Source organism: Marmota flaviventris, chromosome 1 (assembly GCF_047511675.1).
Source record: "Marmota flaviventris isolate mMarFla1 chromosome 1, mMarFla1.hap1, whole genome shotgun sequence".
Classification (NCBI taxonomy): domain Eukaryota; kingdom Metazoa; phylum Chordata; class Mammalia; order Rodentia; family Sciuridae; genus Marmota; species Marmota flaviventris.
Genome location: NC_092498.1, coordinates 207,407,376 through 207,425,326, shown reverse-complemented (window position 1 = coordinate 207,425,326; position 17,951 = coordinate 207,407,376). Strand labels below are relative to the sequence as shown.

The window sequence follows — 17,951 nt, the reverse complement described above, 5'->3', positions numbered from 1 at the left end:
CAACTCCAGCAGGACAAGGGACTCCAAAAACACCTTTTCCTGTCCCAAGCCCTTCCCTTCCTGCTGTAAGCCCCATAAAAGTCCAGTCCGGTGGAGCTTCCACGCGGTGTCTCCTCAGACCCCTCTCCTGTCCACTCTGTGGCCTGGGAGTGATATCTCAACAAAACCTCCATGGGGGCCTTTTAAAATCTGCCTCCTTTGGTTGCTGCCCGCCTGGCCTGATCTTACAATCACAATCAGGAATTCCAGACCCAAGTGTCCCCTGGAGACACAGCAGGAACGCAGGAAAGGAGAGGTGCCTGGGGCAGGCCAGGCTTCCTGCTGGATGGCTCCCTGGTGAAGAGGAAAGTGTAGGGGAAGAACCAGAGGAAGCAAAGCGGGAGCGAGGATGTGTGCTCAGGCACACAAAGTGTTAAGTTTTGCTGTGCTTAGCAAAACAAAGGGGTTCTGTGAGAACTATGAATTCTTTGAACTGTGTCCTTGTTGCTATCTTAAGAAGATAAGAGAAAACAATGTTCTGCCAAGTGTAAAATCTATAATGAGATATATATATATGTGTGTGTGTGTGTGCTTGCCAGGAAATAACTAACTACAAGTCAGATAATAGGAAGTACAAGCACTGTGACCATGAACAAAGTTATTCTGAGAATGTTTCTCCATGCTTGAAAAGATTAAACTGCCCAGAGGATGTGTTTCTTTTTTGCTGTATAAAAGAAGGGAAAAAATAAAGAGGTGCTCATTTCCACTGTGTGTGTGTGTGTGTGTGTGTTTGTGTGTATGTCTTTCAGCATCTCTGCTGTAACAGGAACTACAGATTGTCAGCGGGTTCTGACATGAGAGGGGGGCTCAACAGTAACAGGTTTATTTGGGACAAAACTGAAGCCAGAATTAGACAGGCAGCAGGTATAGATAGGTAAATCAAGTCAGGTCAGATCAAGGAGGACAATTTGAGTCTGGGAAGTTGGAGACTTGCCCTTAAGGGATCGAAATGCCTTCAGAGTTCTTCCTCCACCCTATCAAGATAAACTGCCCCAGCTCCAACCTGTTGCTAAGGTAACCTGTTCCAGGAATTGCCTCTCCCTACAGGGAGAAAGTTGTTAATTAATGTGTTCCATGCTGCTCCATCCTGCCCTCAGCCCTTCCCCTGTCCTCCGGCTTCTCACCTTTCAGCCATCCCACTGAGCATCTCCTGAGGTATACAGGAAGGAGAAAAATAAGGGGAAGAGAGAATAGAGGAAGCCTAGGACAATAAAAAGGCAAAACACCCCTCATTTGTTGGAATACCAGATACCAGCTATGGCCCCCTCTCCCTCCTGGGAAAAGTCCGTGTTACTTACCCCTTTCTAAATAAACCCTGCTTTATATATTTTCTTCTCTAATGTTAAACTTCAACATGTGAGGGAGCAGCACTCACCAGCAACCACCAATATCAAAAACTGTGTGTGGAGGGGTCCCAATGAGACTGAAGCCTGCCTTCTGACTCATAGCCGTTGCTAGGGAGTTGTCAGGAAAGGGTTCTTGTGATTGTCACATCATTATTTGTGATGTCACTGTTTGCATATCAAACAAGGTATTTCTCAACATTTTAGTACCCAATAACAATTCCACTGTCTGGGGTTTATTTAGGTCAGGCTGACCGTGGTTGTGGGTCAGAGTACCTGTGAGATGACTATTGTTCCAAGATGGAGGATATATTCCAAAAACGGCATTGCCCACATCAAGTTATCCCTATCAGAAGGGACACCTAAGGATTTAACTCTGGAAATTCGCCATTCCCTGGAGTCCCTCCTCAGTATGGAAACTCTCTCAGCACCTTACTATTCACCAGAGGGACACTACCACATGGATTTACTTTAAGGTTCTTGCCCAAATAAATTGTGAAATGTGTGAACCCTTTCTCCAGGAGACTTTCATCATATAATCAGCATCTCTAGGCATATGCCAAAACAAAGTCACTGTTCAGGAAAGGCGGGACAACCAGTAACCACTCCAAAAAGACTAGAATACCCCAATTACATCTGCATGAGGCTCTGCAGCTTCTCGCGGGCAACACTCCTTCTGCAGGTGTTGTGAGCAGCTTATCAGCCACCTGTGGAGGGCAGCTGCCCAGGAAGCACCAAGGGGAACTTCATTCCCCTCCCTTAGGAGGCTCAAGACGGTCCTCAGCTTGGACTGGGGGGGAGGGGGCCATGGGGGGGGAGGGGCCCTCCTCCCTTTGTTTCCCTGCCCCACTATTCATTCACCTGCTTCACACTAACATCGATGAGTTAAAGGAGATAAAGATGCTGCATTAAGTGAGACAAAGATGCTGAATCCAAATATTTCAATTGAAAACAACAATAAAAAATTACCTGCTGTACCTCTCTGTTTACTTGTGAATAGAGAAACTTGAGGATATTTCATGTGGCTTTAAAAATTTGCAAATGGGGCTGGGATGTGGCTCAAGTGGGAAGAGCACTGGCCTGGCATGCGCGGGGCGCTGGGTTCGATCCTTAGCACCACATAAAAATAAAACATGTTGTGTCCACCGAAAACTAAAAAAATATTTAAAACAAAAAAAATAAAAATTTGCAAATAATCATTGCATCGAGAATGCAAATATTTCAGCAAATTAGTTACTTTCTATACCAGTTCACATAAGTGATCAAATGTGAACTCTTTTTTCCACTGCTTCTGCAGTCCCTAACATTCCAAGCTGATGGTCGTCACCAGGGACTTTGTGACAAAATGGCCCCAGGTTGACTATCCCTCAGACACATCCTCTGATTTGAATTATCTTTTTGAAATGTCTAAGGGGATAAGTGGTGATATTTTGGATGAGTACCAAGGACATCTTCTTCACTGCTCTTCTCTGTAACCTGTCATATCACCTGCTCATCGAAGTCACACATCAGATGTTACGGGTCATGGATTAGTCCAGAGATTGTAACCCAAGAGCTTCTGTTACTTTAATATCTCTGGAATGATAAATTGTCTTCTAAATTCTAGTGAGATATTTGGGGACCCCTAAGTAGCTTCAGGATGGTGAATGGTCAGGGCACCAGAAAGACCAAGGCATGCTTAAAGGGTAGACAAATTTTTAATTATTCTGATTTATAATTGATGGGAGCGTTGAAATATTGAACCACACCCGTGAGACCTCAGGAAGGAAAAAGAGATGAGTCATGAGTGAATCCGCAAGGGCTAATGAACTAATCCATCATGTAAAAATACCAGAAACCTACACGAGAGCCCCTAAATGTGGTGTGTGAACTTCTGGGTTGGTGGACACACAGAGGTGCTGGAAGTTTGGGACCTCCAGGTGGGACCTGGAAGGTTCCTAATCCCCTAACCCCATAGCTTGCCCTACATCTCTTCTATCTGGCTCTTCCTGGGTTGTATCCTTTATCATAAACTAGTGTAAGGGTAAAAGAAATTGAAGTTAAAGCGTAAAAGTTAAAGGTAAAAGACCGGGTGTTGTAAAAGTTTCTAAGCTGCAAGGTCTGAGTTAAAATGTAAAGGAGGTATTGTTAGGTTTCTATGTTATCTGCAAAACCTGAAATTTCTGTAGCTGTTAAGACAATGCTTAGAACCGCCCAGTAAACATTTCCCCTGGCTGTTTGGTTGTTTAATAATTCAGGACTCTGTGTAACTGGTCACGTAGTCCTTTAGGCCCTAAAACCAATCAGTTTAAATGTGTACCCCGTTTAGAAATGACCTATCACTCCAGCCTGACCTGTTCCCGCCAATGAATGAACTAATCATGTTTAGGAGTTGTTGTTCAATTTTACGCGCCTCATGATGATTTGTTCTGATGTACACAAAGCCCTCCGCCCTCCCCAAAAAGTGTACTTAAGCAGTGCTCAGCCCCTGCTCGGGGCTCTGGACTGCTTTCCTTTCTTGAGTGGGCACGGAGCCCCAGCATGCTGGTTCAATAAATCCCCTTCTGCCAATTGCATGAGTGGTCACTTGGTGGTCTCTTTCTCCGACGTTTCGCGGGACCCTTACATTAGTAATACTAAGAACTTTCCTGAACCCTGTGAGTCCTTTTAGCAAATTAGCAATCATGAAGGAACGGGGAGAGTGTGGGAACTTGACGCCATAGCCAATCTTGGCACAAATGTGGGTACTTTTGAATCCCCAATTTTTCACTTGCATCTGACATAAGGGTTGTCTTGGGGGACTCAGCCGTTAAACCTGTGGAGTCAATTAGTGTCAGAATCCAGTGGAATCTTAAAAATGGCTAAGAAGAACCAGAAATATGTTTACTATCATGAGTCTGAAAAATGGGTATGTTTAATTTTAATTTTTATTTCAAGTTGTAGTTGGACACAATGCCTTTATTTTATTTATTTATTTTTATGTGGTGCTGAGGATCGAACCCGGGGCCTCACACATGCTAGGCGAGTGCTTTACTGCTGAGCCACAATCCCAGCCCTAATTTTAATTTTTTATTTTTAAAAAATGTTTAATTTTTTAAGCCATTATTGTATCCCATCCCACAACACAAGCATGACTCAGCATGAGTGACATGACAAAGTACTGACATGCACATAAAACAGGTAGAAAGAGCCACCCTGGCAACAGTTTTGCCATTCTATTAACACTTTCCATAACACAGAGATCCACTTCAAGGGCTGGGGTTGTAGTGAAGTGGCACCCCCTTTCTCCACAGAAAAGCGCTCTTCACCATGGCTGATTTTAGGACTGTCAGCAAAAGAGTCTCTGTGAAAGAGTCCAATGGAGATAAACTTCCTATTTTCCTGTCGCCCTGTTTACTTGGCCGCTGGCAGGGAAGATACCAGCACTCCAGGTGCTGGACACCCCCTTACTAGTTTTTCACAAACATATCCAGTATAGTACTTTGTAGAAATGTGCAAACAAGGCCTCTGGCCTTGAGCTGGGCTTCACAGAGATGTCTACATTTTTTTTTTAATATTTATTTATTAGTTTTTCGGTGGACACAACATCTTTGTTTGTATGTGGTGCTGAGGATCGAACCTGGACCGCACGCATGCCAGGCAAGCACGCTACCACTTGAGCCACATCCCCAGCCCCGAGATGTCTACATTTTTAAGATAAGTTACAAATGGGCTCCATGGTAACAGCTGGCAGGGGGAGGGAAGAAAGGGGAAAAGAGGCTCTCCCCTTCTCAGGTGTGGTCCTTGAAGAGTTAACTTGCCCAGAACAGTGAAAGAAAAAGCTGCTTTTCTGTGAACTTCTGAGCCCCTCCCCTTACATACTGGGTATAAAACTCTGAAACTCCCTGAACTCGGGGTTCAAGGGATTGATTACAGCAAAAGCTGTGCCCTCTGAACCTGGCTGCAGCCAAATAAAACTGTTTCCTGCTATCTTCGGTGCCTTGCCTCATCTGTCCCTACAACAGTAGCTTAGTGGTAGAGTGCTGGCCTAGCATGCACGAGGAACTGGGTTCGATTCTTAGCACCACATGTAAATAAGTAAAATAAAGGTCCATTGACAACTAAAAATATTTAAAAAAAAGAATTAGCCACTGAGAAAGACAACGTAATTTTTGTTGTTTCTTTTTAAAAAAAAAAAAAAATGAATTTCTTTTTTAAAAAATATTTATTTATTTTTGTTGTAGTTGGATACAATACCTTTATTTTAATATGGTGCTGAGGACCGAACCCAGGACCTCGCACGTGCTATGTGATCACCCTACCACTGAGCCACAACCCAAGCCCCTGTTAAGTTTCTTTCCAACTGTGGTTTCTGGAGAGCATTACATGTATAATAATTTGCATCAGGCATTTCATATTTCTTAGACTTATAGAATTATTTCACATGGGGAGTTTTCACTAGACAGTGTTTATTAACACTGAAAAAATTTTCAAATATTTCTCACATTTACAGGGTTTGGATGAGGTGTGCATTTTTTACATGTTGTAAGTTGCGGGCCAATGGATGATTTTTCCACATTTGTTTAAATTGTTTAAATGTGTTCTTCCATCACTTCAAGTTCAACTTGGAGAATGAGAGAGAAGCTTTCCCAGGCTGATAATATTGTAGGCTTTCTTTCTCTGGTCTTCTCACATGGGCCAGTAGGGTTGTGTGAAAAAAATGTCCCACATTCTATATACAGAATTTGTCCCAGTAAAAGTCTTTAATGCTTGGGTAGTACCATATTGATTTTTTTTCATGTACTTCTAACCGAAATGACTGAATACATAAGCATGTCACACTCATAAGGCTATTCTCCACTGTGAGTCCTTTCATGTTTATACAAGGAGCTGGAACGCCTGAAGGCCAGCCCACATTGCTTACATTTGTTAAGTCCGTCCATCTCCACTGTTCTGTGTAACAGCATGTGTTTTCGAACGCTGTCGAAACAGACAAATGTTTTCCCACATTCCTGACAGTCATAAGGCTTCTTCTGCTCGCCGTGTGTTCTCATGTGACTTCGAAAGTAAGTAAGACAACTGAAGCCTTTCCCACACTGCTTACATTTATACGGCTTCTTCCCTGTGTGAGTGGTTTCATGGTTTCGAAAGGAAGCAGCGTATTTAAAGGTCTTACCACACTCTTTACATTCATAAGGTTGCTCTCCATTGTGAGTGAGTTCATGGATTCGAAGAGAACTAGGATAAAAAAAACCTTGATCGCACACCTTGCATTTGTAATTCCACTCTCCGCTGTGAGTTGCCATGTGCCTTCGAACTGAGTGGGAATAAGTGAACGTTCTGCCACACTTCTTACATTCGTAGGGTTTCTCTCCAGTGTGAGTTCGTTCGTGTATTCGAAGGTGACTGGGATGTCGGAAGGTCTTATCACATAGCTTACATTTATAGGGCTTCTGTCCACTGCGAATCCTTTTATGTATGTGAAGGGAACTGGAATTCAGTAAGTTTTTCCCACACTGCTGGCGTTCATGTGTTTCCTCTCTCATGTGACTTGCTTTATGATTTCGAAGGAAACTGGGATAAGGAAATCCTTTGCCACCTGTGTGTCTTTCAGCGTGATGGGGATGAGTGAACTTTCTCCCACACTGCTCATGTTGGTAGGGTTTCTCTCTAGTGTGTATCCTTTCATGTTTTCGAAGGTAACTGGGCAGCCTAAAGGCCTTATCACACCCTTGGCATTCATAGGGTTTGTCTCTGTATTCCTGATACTCAAATGGTCTGCGTCTAGACCTCTTAAATGATGAATGACCAATGGCCACTCCTCCAGCCACGTGGCTTCCACTTGCTTTGGGTCTAGGAGTTTTCTTGGCCACAATATGATCTGGAATCTGGCTGAAGGTTTTTCCTTCTTTATGCTCACGGAGTCTCTCTGCCACTTGACTTCTATAAAATATGAGAATCACATCATTAAGGGTTTGCTTATACACAGTTTTACATCTATTAACATATTCAATGTATACTGTAAAATTTAAAAGGAAAGTGTAGGCTTTATATCCAGCTCAAATTTTTCAAACTTGAACTCAATGCTCTGTAACACAGCTAGATCAGAATTATTATCAAAACAGCAATATTTGTTTTTTTTTAAAAAAGAAAGAGTGAGAGACAGAGAGAGAGAGAGAGAAAGACAGAATTTTTTTTTAATATTTATTTTTTAGTTTCGGCGGACACAACATCTTTGTTTGTATGTGGTGCTGAGGATCGAAACCGGGCCGCACACATGCCAGGCGAGCGCGCTACCGCTTGAGCCACATCCCCAGCCCCAAAACAGCAATATTTGTATGAAGCATTCTAATACTGTTCCAAGGTGACTTATTTTGCAAACCGTAAGAATGTATATTACATGTGAATATATATTTTTAGAGGAAAATTTCTAAGTAAACTTGAAATTAGGCTCTTAATTTTTTCCTTCACTTGTTTTTTTTTTAATATTTATTTTTTAGTTTTAGATGGACACAATGTCTTTAATTTATTTTTATGTGGTGCTGAGGATCCAACTCAGTGCCTCACGCATGCCAGACGAGCACGCTACCACTTGAGTCACATCCCAAGCCCCTTCACTTGTTTTTTAAGATTTTCTGACAATCTAAGATCCTCTTCAGAGACCCTGCTATCAAGTATATATTACCTTAGATTTCTCTTTGGATTTTTGTACTGATCTTCCATGTTCTGATGTTCCCATGTTTTCCCTGAAACATACATCCAGACAAGTAATTATGGGTGATTGCAAGATTATAAATTGATTGTTATTATTGTGCTCATGGTATACCCCAGCCATGCTTGACTGATTCACCACAATGTAATCTTACCATATTTTATTTTATTTTCATTTTTTTTTTCAGTTGTAGGTGGACACAATATCTTTATTTATTTATTTATATGTGGTGCTGAGGATCAAACCCATTGCATCATCCGTGCTAGGCGAGTGCTCTACCACTGAGCCACAACCCCAGCCTCATCTTTTTTTTTTTTTTAATTTGTTATATGTGACAGCAGAATGCACTACAATTCATATTACACATATAGACCACAATTTTTCATATCTCTGGTTGTACACAAAGTAGAGTCACAGCATTCATGTCTTCATACATGTACTTAGGGTAATGATGTCCATCTCATTCCACCACCTTTCCTCCCCCCCTTCCCTTTGCCCTATCTAGAGTTCATCTACTCTTACCATATTTTAAATCACTGGACAGCATCCATGATCAAGACACTCATCTTCAAATTAAAAAAATTTTTACCTACAAAGGACCAGTTCTTGAGGGTTTCCTGCATCACATCTCTGTAGAGTTTCTTCTGGGAAGACTTCAGCAAAGCCCACTCCTCCTGGGTGAAGTTCACAGCCACATCCTCAAAGGTCAGTGGGTCCTGAAACATCCCACATGTTTCCAAAAGGAAGGACGAGGCTCACAGAGTGGTGATCCGTGCTCAGTTCATAAGACAGTTACAGGCTGCATCAGACTCCACTCACCCATTCTCTGACTTCTTAACCAGACTCTTCCTCTGTGTCTGTGCATGCATTCTCCCCCAACTCGACTAAGACTGAACTATGCAGTACAGTCTCACCCAAATAGGAAGAATAGGCCTCTGGTCAGTGAGTATATGCATAACATGCAGCTTGAATCACCCCTAGTGTCTCCTCACTGGAGCCCAGGTTCCCAACAAACGAACCCTTGGGACACACTCAAAATCATACACAGACTGCAGCGGTGTACAAAAGCAGATTTATGTAAGCAGAAAAATGAATCGGCTAAGATGAAGACAAGTCAGTGGAAATTATGCAGCTGAGAAAGAGAAAAATAAGTATGAAATTAATTGTGTCTTGCAGGAATTGTTTAAAATTCTTCACTGAAAAGGAAAATGGTACAAGTTATGAACTGGGATCACCTAAAGAAAAGAATGTTAGAAAAAAGAAAAATGGGGTACCACAAAATATCTACTTTCCTTATTCTTATCTGATCATTATAATAGATGGATACTTGTGCAGAATGATAATATTGACAGTGTACTGGGTGGTTATAGGTACTGAGATATCAGGTGAATGGCAGTAATTGATTATATGGGACAGGAAGGAGGAATTGGGACCATACTCATGTGTCATGAAACAGTGGAGTGTTATTTGAAAGTGGATTTAGATTAATTGTAAAGGCATATTTCAAATTCTAGGGAAACTCCTTGAAAATTTTAGATGACATATAATAATATGCTAATACAACAAAGAAAATGGATCATATAGGGGGCTGGGGTTATAGCTAGTGGTAGAGCACTTACCTAGCACATGCGAGGCACTGGTTTTGAACCTCAGCACTACATTAAAATAAATAAAATAAAGGTATTATGTCCATCTACAACTAAAAATATTTCTTTAAAAAATGGAGTCATATAAAAAACTCAATTGAAATGAGAGGGCAGAGCTGGGCATGGTGGCACACACCTATAATCCCAGCGATTCGGGAGGCTGAGACAGGAGGGATCATAGGTTCAAAGCCAGCCTCAGCAATGGCAAGGCGCTAAGCAACTCAGTGAGACCCTGTCTCTAAATAAAATACAAACAGGGCTGGGGATGTGGCTCACTGGTTGAGTGCCTCTGAGTTCAATCTCTAGTACCCCCCATCAAAAAAATGAGAAGACAGAGAAAGAAAAGCTTTTTAAAAAAAGGACAACAAAAATATTAAAGTTGTCAATATGACAATTTGATTATGTCAATGATTCAATTTAAATGGGAATTATGTAAATATACCTATTCAAAGACAGAGTAAAGTACAGGTGGTGGCACACACCTGTAATCCCAGTGACTGGGAGGCTAAGATAGGAAGATCATGAGTTCAAAGCCAGCCTCCGCAAAAGCGAGGCACTAAGCAACTCAGTGAGACCCTGTTTCTAAATAAAATACAAAACAGGGCTGAGGGTGCGGCTCTGTGGTTGATTTCCCTGATTACAATCCCTGATGGAAAGAAAGAAAGAAAGAAAGGTAAGAAGGAAGGAAGGAAGGAAGGAGGGAGGGAGGGAGGGAGGGAGGGAGGGAGGGAGGGAGATTGATTTTTTTAAGAAGACCAAAGTTCTTTTATCTATAAGAAAAAACATTCTGCAAATAAAGATACGGGAAAAGGAGAGAAGGGAGGGGAGATGTCAATAAAAGGATTCCAAATTTCAGATGTATAGGAGGCATGAACTCAAGAGATCCTTGTCCAACATGGTGACCACTGTTAATAACAATGCATTCTGCTCTGCAAAGTAACTCTGGGTTCAATTTTTTTTTTTTTAAAGTTGGACACAATATCTTTATTTATTTATCTTTATGTGGTGCTGTGGATCAAACCCAGGGCCTCACACATGCTAGACAAGCGCTCTACCGCTGAACCACAACCCCAGCCCATGGGGTTCAATTTTAAGTGTTATTATCACATACACTCTCACACACACACACCACACGCACACACACACACACACACGTATGTAAAGTAATGCATCTAGTAATTAGTTCTCTTTACCCATTCCATGATGTACACATATATAAAACATCCCCTTCTAAATTGTAGGTATATTTGACGACCAATCTCTGCAGCTCGAACCTACCACTAAGGCACTCCTGATTTTTGGCTCTAGCGGGGACGCCCCTTTTGCCAATAAATCAGTTTCCTCCTTCTCTCTTATACTATCTTTGCATCTCTTTCCCTCTCCCCTATACTATGTTTGCGTCCTCTTCCCTCCTCCTTATACTACCTTTGCGACATGGGTAATGTGTCCTCTCTGCCGGTCGACTCTCCCCTACAATGCCTCTTGGATAACCTCAAAACCCTCTCCTTGACACCAGACATCAAACCCAAAAAATTGATCAAATATAGCACCCAGGCCTGGCCCACTTATCCCTTAGACAACCAAAGCAGATGGGTTCCTGGATCCCTCCATTCTAAGGGATCTCTACAATTACTGTGAGCACTCGAAAAAATGGGTAAAAAGCTGCTATATCAAAGCTTTCTTCTTGCTTGTGCTCTCTGCACCTCTTGCAGACCTCTGCAAATTTTTCTAGCTTGCAAACCAACTCCCCTAACCACCGATCCCCAACTCTCTCCTCCTCCGGACTCATCCACTTCTTTTGACCTTGCTGAGGAACCTCCACTCTATCACCCGGCTCAAAGAAGGTCCTCACCCTCAATCTTCTGCCCCAGCCCCTCCGCCGTCACCCCCACCTGAACAACCTGATCTCTCCCCTCCAATTACTAGATCAAACTCCCTTGCTCAGGTAGCAGGTATTGAAGGAATCCCTTCACCCACTCACTCCTCTCTTCTCCTGTCAGTACCCACACCAGGTCCCACCAGGTCCTCTTACCAGCTAACCCAAAGCTCAAACGAGCTGAGGAGAGCCCTCAGACCCCTATCCAAGATCTGGTGAAAATGGCCTTTAAAGTTGCTTTGTCATCACTGAAAACAGGTTACTAACAATTGTCCCTTACAGGCTTTTTGGGATACTCACTCCCATCTTCCCCTCTGCTCTACCTGTTCTACTGCTCAAGTTTTCCTTGCTAGGAAAATCCCAAACCCCTTTCCCATTATTCTTTCATATCTCCTTCTTCATTGTCAGATCCACCAGAGCTGCTCTCAGCCCCACCTTCCCGTCTTCCCCCTCCCTACCCGGCCCACAGAAAAGTCTTAACTGACCTTCTCCAGAATCTTCACCATGGCTGATTTTAGGACTGTCAGCAAAAGAGTCCCTACAAAAAAGTTTAATGTAGATAAACTTCCTCTTTTCGGGTTGCCCTGTTTTACTTGGACACTGGCTGGGAAAAATCAGCACTCCAAAAGCTAGACACCCCCTTACTAGTTTTTCACAAAATATGTAAACAAGGCCTCTGGCCTTGAGCTGAGCTTCACAGAGATGGCTACATTTCTAAGATAAGGGAGTTACCAACTGGGCTCCATGGGAACAGCTGGCAGGGGGAGGAGAGAAAGGGAAGCAAAAGCTCTCCCCCTCCCAGGTGTCTTTGAAGGGTTAACTTGCCCAGAACAGAGGGGGAAAAAAAAAAAAAAAAAAAAAAAAACTGCTTTTTTGTGAACTTCTTCTGGCAGATTGTGAACTTCTGAGCCCCTCCCCTCACATGCTGGGTGCAAAATTCTGAAACTACCTAAACTTGGGGTTCAATGGATTAATTGATTACAACATAAGCCATGCCCTCCGAATCTGGCTGCAACAAAATAAGACTGTTTCCCTATCTTTGGTGCTATCTTAGGTGCCTTACCTTGTGTACCCCTTCAACAGTATAATTCTATACACTTAAACATTGTTTATGTTTTCATGAAATGGTAAACAGATGTGATTAATTGTGTACTGCAAATAACAAAATATCTCATTAAAATGGAATAATTTGCCTAAATTCAGAAATTTACAAGGATTGTTTCAAAATGTGAATAAAGAAGGAGTTAAGAGATGGGAAAGAGAAATTAGAAGGTTCTAGGTATGGATTTAAGAGAAGGAAAATGTGTTTCTGGATAAGAGAGTCTATGTGATTAAGTAAATAAGAGGGTTTAAGCAAGTGATAAAGAAGGTCTGTGTAAGTTGATTACATATGTAAGTTTTTTGAGCAAGTAATCTTGAAGGAATTAAGCATTATACAACTATGGTTAAACAACAACTGTTATTTTACAATACTGTAATATGTTATTTCTTTAAGAGCTAAACTTGATTAATATAAAACATCAATAGGAATTGTGGTACTATCACTCTTCTTTGTATATTAAATGTGTTCATATTTTCCAGGTATATAAGTCATTAAGATAGAAGGTTTAAAAAAAATTATATCAAGCTGATGTTCTCCAAAAGGTTGCATGGTAATTTTAGGCTTATAAAAATAACATATTGGAGATTTATTTATATCATTTAATGTTCTATAACTGGACCTGTCATCAATAAGATTAATATAAAGTTCTATAAACTGGGGTACAATTTAAATGTAATCATATTGTGTTAGCGAGTATTCATGTGACATCAAGCAACAATATATGTAAACTTTATAAAATGATATTTAAAAAACAAAGATCAATTCAATACTAGAACACTTTACCTAAGATTTATAAAGAGCCCCGCCTTACCAGAGATAAGGGTCTGCCTCCCATCTTATTACATGTCAGAATGACTCCAAAGTAGGCCAGACTTCAGCTAAAGCCCATTACTCTTAATTTAAAGTGAAACTGACTTTGCTGGATGTTTAAGATCAAGACTTAACAAGTTAAGTTAAAATGGCCAAGAAAACCGATATTTGGCTCTTGCCCTCTGAATCATTCTGAAATCCAGGGAACAGGGAACTTCTCTAAAGAGCTTTGCAACTCTGGGCCACATAACCTCCTGATCAGGGAGATTAATGAGACCACTGGAGAATGAAAAGCCAATCACTGCATTTGCTGTGAATAGGAGGGTCATTGGAGACAGGAGACATCCCTGATGATTCCAAGGGAAGCCACATGGTCAAGCAAGACCTGAACCCATCCTAGCGCAAATGACACTAGCAGAACTAGGAAGCTGCTCTCAAGTTCCCCTACGGCTGACTCTTAACGATAGATAGAAACAAAGTCAATTTTTACCAGCTTGATCTTAAACACCTACCAAAAACAGTTAAGCCAAAAACACAGTCATTCCTAGGAGTAATGAAGGACAAGGACAGCTAGAAAAGAGGAGACAGCAACTAGGCCAACAGGCTCCATGGGGAATGTTCAGTCAAGTATGGCCTTGGCTCCTCCCCCTCACAGGACCCCTATTAGTCCTCTTTACGTTTCTCCTAATAGGACCATGACTATTAAATTGCCTACAGAAGTTCCTTCAAGATCAGATACACAAATTCACCAATCACTACCAGCCCCTGATGCCCAAGACAGAGACCTACGACTCTTGGCCAACTCCTCTGGCTCCAGAGACTCTGTGCCCATCTAAAACCCTCTCTAACCCCTTTTTCCAGTTTTCACAACCCCTCTTTCACTTCCTAGGAATGAGAACTACTCTCCAGCAGGTCCACTCTGCTTATTCTGTCTGCTCTACAGTATCCCCACAAGGAAGCATCAAACCTAAACTCCCCACACCTCAGATGAGGAGCCACCACCCAGGCAAAGACTGGTAGATCAACTTCACTCATGTGCCTAGGCACAAAAAGCTTCACTACCTACTTACTTTGGTTGATACTTTTTCAGGTTGGATAGAAGCCTCCCCTACATGCAGGGAGATTGCTAACACTGTCACCTCCATCCTCATCCAGCAGATCATTCCCAGGTTCGAACTTCCTGCCTCCATCCAGTCAGACAACAGTCTGGCCTTCATTCTCAGGTTGTTCCACTAGGCTCCAAAGGCCTCAACATCACTTGGAGGCTCCACATCTCCTACCAACCCCAATCCCTGGGTAAGGTTGAGAGGCCTAACGGCATTCTCAAGGATCATCTCACTAAACTTGCTATTGAACTCAGGCTCTTCTGGCCCAATCTCCTGCCATTGGCCCTCACCTGAATTCAGGTAGCCCCAAGAGCTCCCTCAGGCCTTAGCCCCTTTGAGCTACTCTCTGGGTGCCCTTTCTTAACCAACCAAAGCATTCCAATCACTCCTCCTCCCCTTGTGTCCTACCTGCCCTATCTCACACTTCTATGCAAATTCCTAAGGGAACATGCAGACCAGTGCCTTCCTGTTCCATTCATTGCCTCAATCCCCGCACAACCACCAACCGAATTGGACCCTCTTCAACGGGGTGACTCAGTCTTACTTCAAGAACGATGGACAGGACCCCATAGAGTCAGAGTTACTACCCCAATGGTGACCAAGCTTTTGGGCCACTCCCTCTGGTACCATGTCTTCCACCTTAAAAAGGCACCTGTTCCAAATGTCCAGTCCTGGACTTCCACCATACCTACCAAACTCAAAATTTTTTGCCAACTCTCTTCTTCTTTTACTAATCATTAATCTCTCTCAAGTTTCTATCCCAACCACAGATGGTGCTTTAACATCCAAGTGACTTGGCACCAGGATGACACCACCCACTCTCAATTTATGGGTCAAGGCAATTGCCCTTCCACTGGCTGCAAGCGGGCTGTCACCCTTAACATTACTGGATTCAATCAAGCCACCTCCAATACTTCCTAGAGTCCCTACTACAGGACCAGTGGCTGATACCAAGAATCTCCTCCATCCAGGACTGGTTTGATGCCATTGATGACTTATGGCTTCAAGAAACCTTTATGGACTTTGTCCCTGCCAAAATAACTGTCTATAGCCACTGGGTGTTATTTCTAGCTGCCTTGGTATTCCCAGACCTGTCCCCGGAACATTCCTCCAATTTCCCTCCTAGGTCCCACCATTAAGCAGGAAATAGCCAGAGGATTTTACGCTGCCCCCATGTCACCTAGAAAAACAAAAAGGAAGGAATGTTAGGTGCAGGACAGGCTGAACTATGTTATCTGCAGGGCAGGCTGAACAAATGTTAGCTGCAAGACAGCCCACACACTCAAACCCCCCTCTGTCTTGTCCTTTATCACCTGTTTGCATCAAGGCTGATCACTCAACCACCCCCCCTCAAGGCTGAACATTTAACCCCCCTTGTGCCAACAAGGCAGCTTGCAGACCCAGAGGCCCCATTAGATTTGGGCTATAAAAACTCCCTCCTGCAGGGCCCCTCTCTCTCTTGCTGTCTCTCTTGCTCTTGCTCTCTCTTTCTTCTCTCTCTTTCTTTTCTCCTTTGTTGCAGTGCTGCAATAAAGATCTCTTGTTTGCTCCAAGTGTTGTGGTCATTTTCCTTTCACCCTGCCCTTACCCCTGGCAACTACTGCCCACAGGCAGACCCGGACGTGCTTCCTCCCTCCAACAGACCACTGGGTGAGACCTGTCCTCTTAATTATATGAAAAAGGGACTGAAATTATGCAATCTGATTGGCTTATTAAATCCAAAGCTCAAAGAGCTTGACTGGCTCACGCCAGCATCCCAGATTAGCACAAACACCCCGCCCCCCCATCAATCACCACTGCAGAGCCAATACAGAAACCTAGAAACCCCCGCAGGAGAACAGACACTGGTACCCGCCAAGGGCCCCTTTCCTGGCTTTAAATAAATCTTACTACCCCACCCCCACCCCCAGTCCCAGGATCTCATTCTTTGAATTTGCAAAGGCAAAGAACCCAACCGCCTGTACAACTCCGTCTTAAAATCGGGTCGTTCCTTCTCGTGGGCCACTACTCCCACCCTCGCCACGCACAGCAACTGCCTCACTGAGGTCGGTTTTCCTAGTTTTGGGGGAGAATTCTTCACGGATTCGAAACCCGCTTCCCAAACACCGAGAAAAATCAAGGCAATCAGGTCGGTCCGCGGAGGAAGGAGGGACGGACTCGGTTCTGCAGGGCACGAACCGCACCCGCGAGCTGGGAGCCTGCGCTCGCGCCTCCCTCTCCGCGCAGTCCCGGGCCCGCGGGGATGCGCGCTCCCAACTGCCCAGAGCGGGTCCCCCGGTCAGAGGACCGACGGGACAGGACGCCGTCCGGCTGCCTGACGAGCGAGTGGCTTCCGCAGCAGACTCCGCGGGACTCCGGAGCTGCCGGGGGAGGCTGGGTCCCTTTCCCGGCCGCTCCCACCCACCTCTGGGGATCCCCGGCAGCGGCACTCACCATTTTGGGGCTTCTGGGAGCTCCAGGTGAGCTCGCTGAGACACGCCGAGCAACAGGGCGACGGAACCCCTTGGGACCTCCCTGGGCAGAGGGAGCTTGGAGCGCCATAGACCCGGAAAGGAGCACTGGGCGGCGCCAGGGGCGCGCTCCCCACGCCCCACTCCTGGTGGGACGCCTCCCAGAGGCCAGCCTCCACTCTCTGATTGGCTGGAGACCCATGGCCCACCTCCTCAGCCTGAGGGTATGAAAAATAACAACCCCCAAGAAAAAGGGGAGTAATTGTTATGCTCAAATTCAGGACCCCCAAAAGACCACCAGAGACCAAGATGGATGTAAGCAGCAAAGAGGTGTTTATTGTGAGCTAGCTCGGTTCTCCCCGCACACACAGCAACTGGTGACCCTGAGAGGCCCGAGCCCAGGGTTTGCAGCAGTTTTATACACTCTTTGGGGAAGTCAGGGACTTCACATACATCATAGCATCGCTTAGCAAATCATCACAGACCGCGGGAAAATCCTAAAACATGATTAGCACATTCACTGGCGGGAACAAGTTGGGTAGGGGTGATTGGTTAATACAAGAGGGGGATTTGTTTGAACTGATTGGTTTAAGCCATGAGGGGTGTTTGTGCTGAACTACATGGTTTCCCAACACCATAAACTACTGGGAGGGTCATCTGGCATCCCATTGTCTCATGCTGATTGGTGGCTGCTAGGGGATTGCTATGGGTCCCCACCTAGCCTGACTGAGTCAGGGACACCTGGTGCAGCAGATCTCTCCTGTTATTTGTAGATAAACAATTTTGAAGGGTGGGAATGTGCCTAGGAGTGCTCTGTGGGTCTATCCAAGGACAAAGATGATGTCCCTTCCTTGGACAGGCTGTTCTCCGAGGTAGAGGCTGGTTTTTCAAGGTGTTTCTCAACTCAGT

The 17,951-nt window shown here is 44.0% G+C and overlaps 1 protein-coding gene across 1 annotated transcript; it reads right to left on the bottom strand.

The window, feature by feature from the left end:
* Positions 1 to 5,789: 5,789 nt before the first annotated feature.
* LOC114090064 (zinc finger protein 878-like) lies at positions 5,790 to 17,153 on the bottom strand. Its single transcript, XM_027932103.3, has 4 exons — positions 17,026 to 17,153; positions 8,642 to 8,768; positions 8,026 to 8,086; positions 5,790 to 7,283 (listed from the first exon to the last, which is right to left on the bottom strand). The coding sequence occupies exons 1-4, from the start codon at positions 17,131 to 17,133 to the stop codon at positions 6,191 to 6,193; spliced, it is 1,389 nt and encodes a 462-aa protein (XP_027787904.2). The 5' UTR covers positions 17,134 to 17,153; the 3' UTR covers positions 5,790 to 6,190.
* Positions 17,154 to 17,951: the final 798 nt, after the last annotated feature.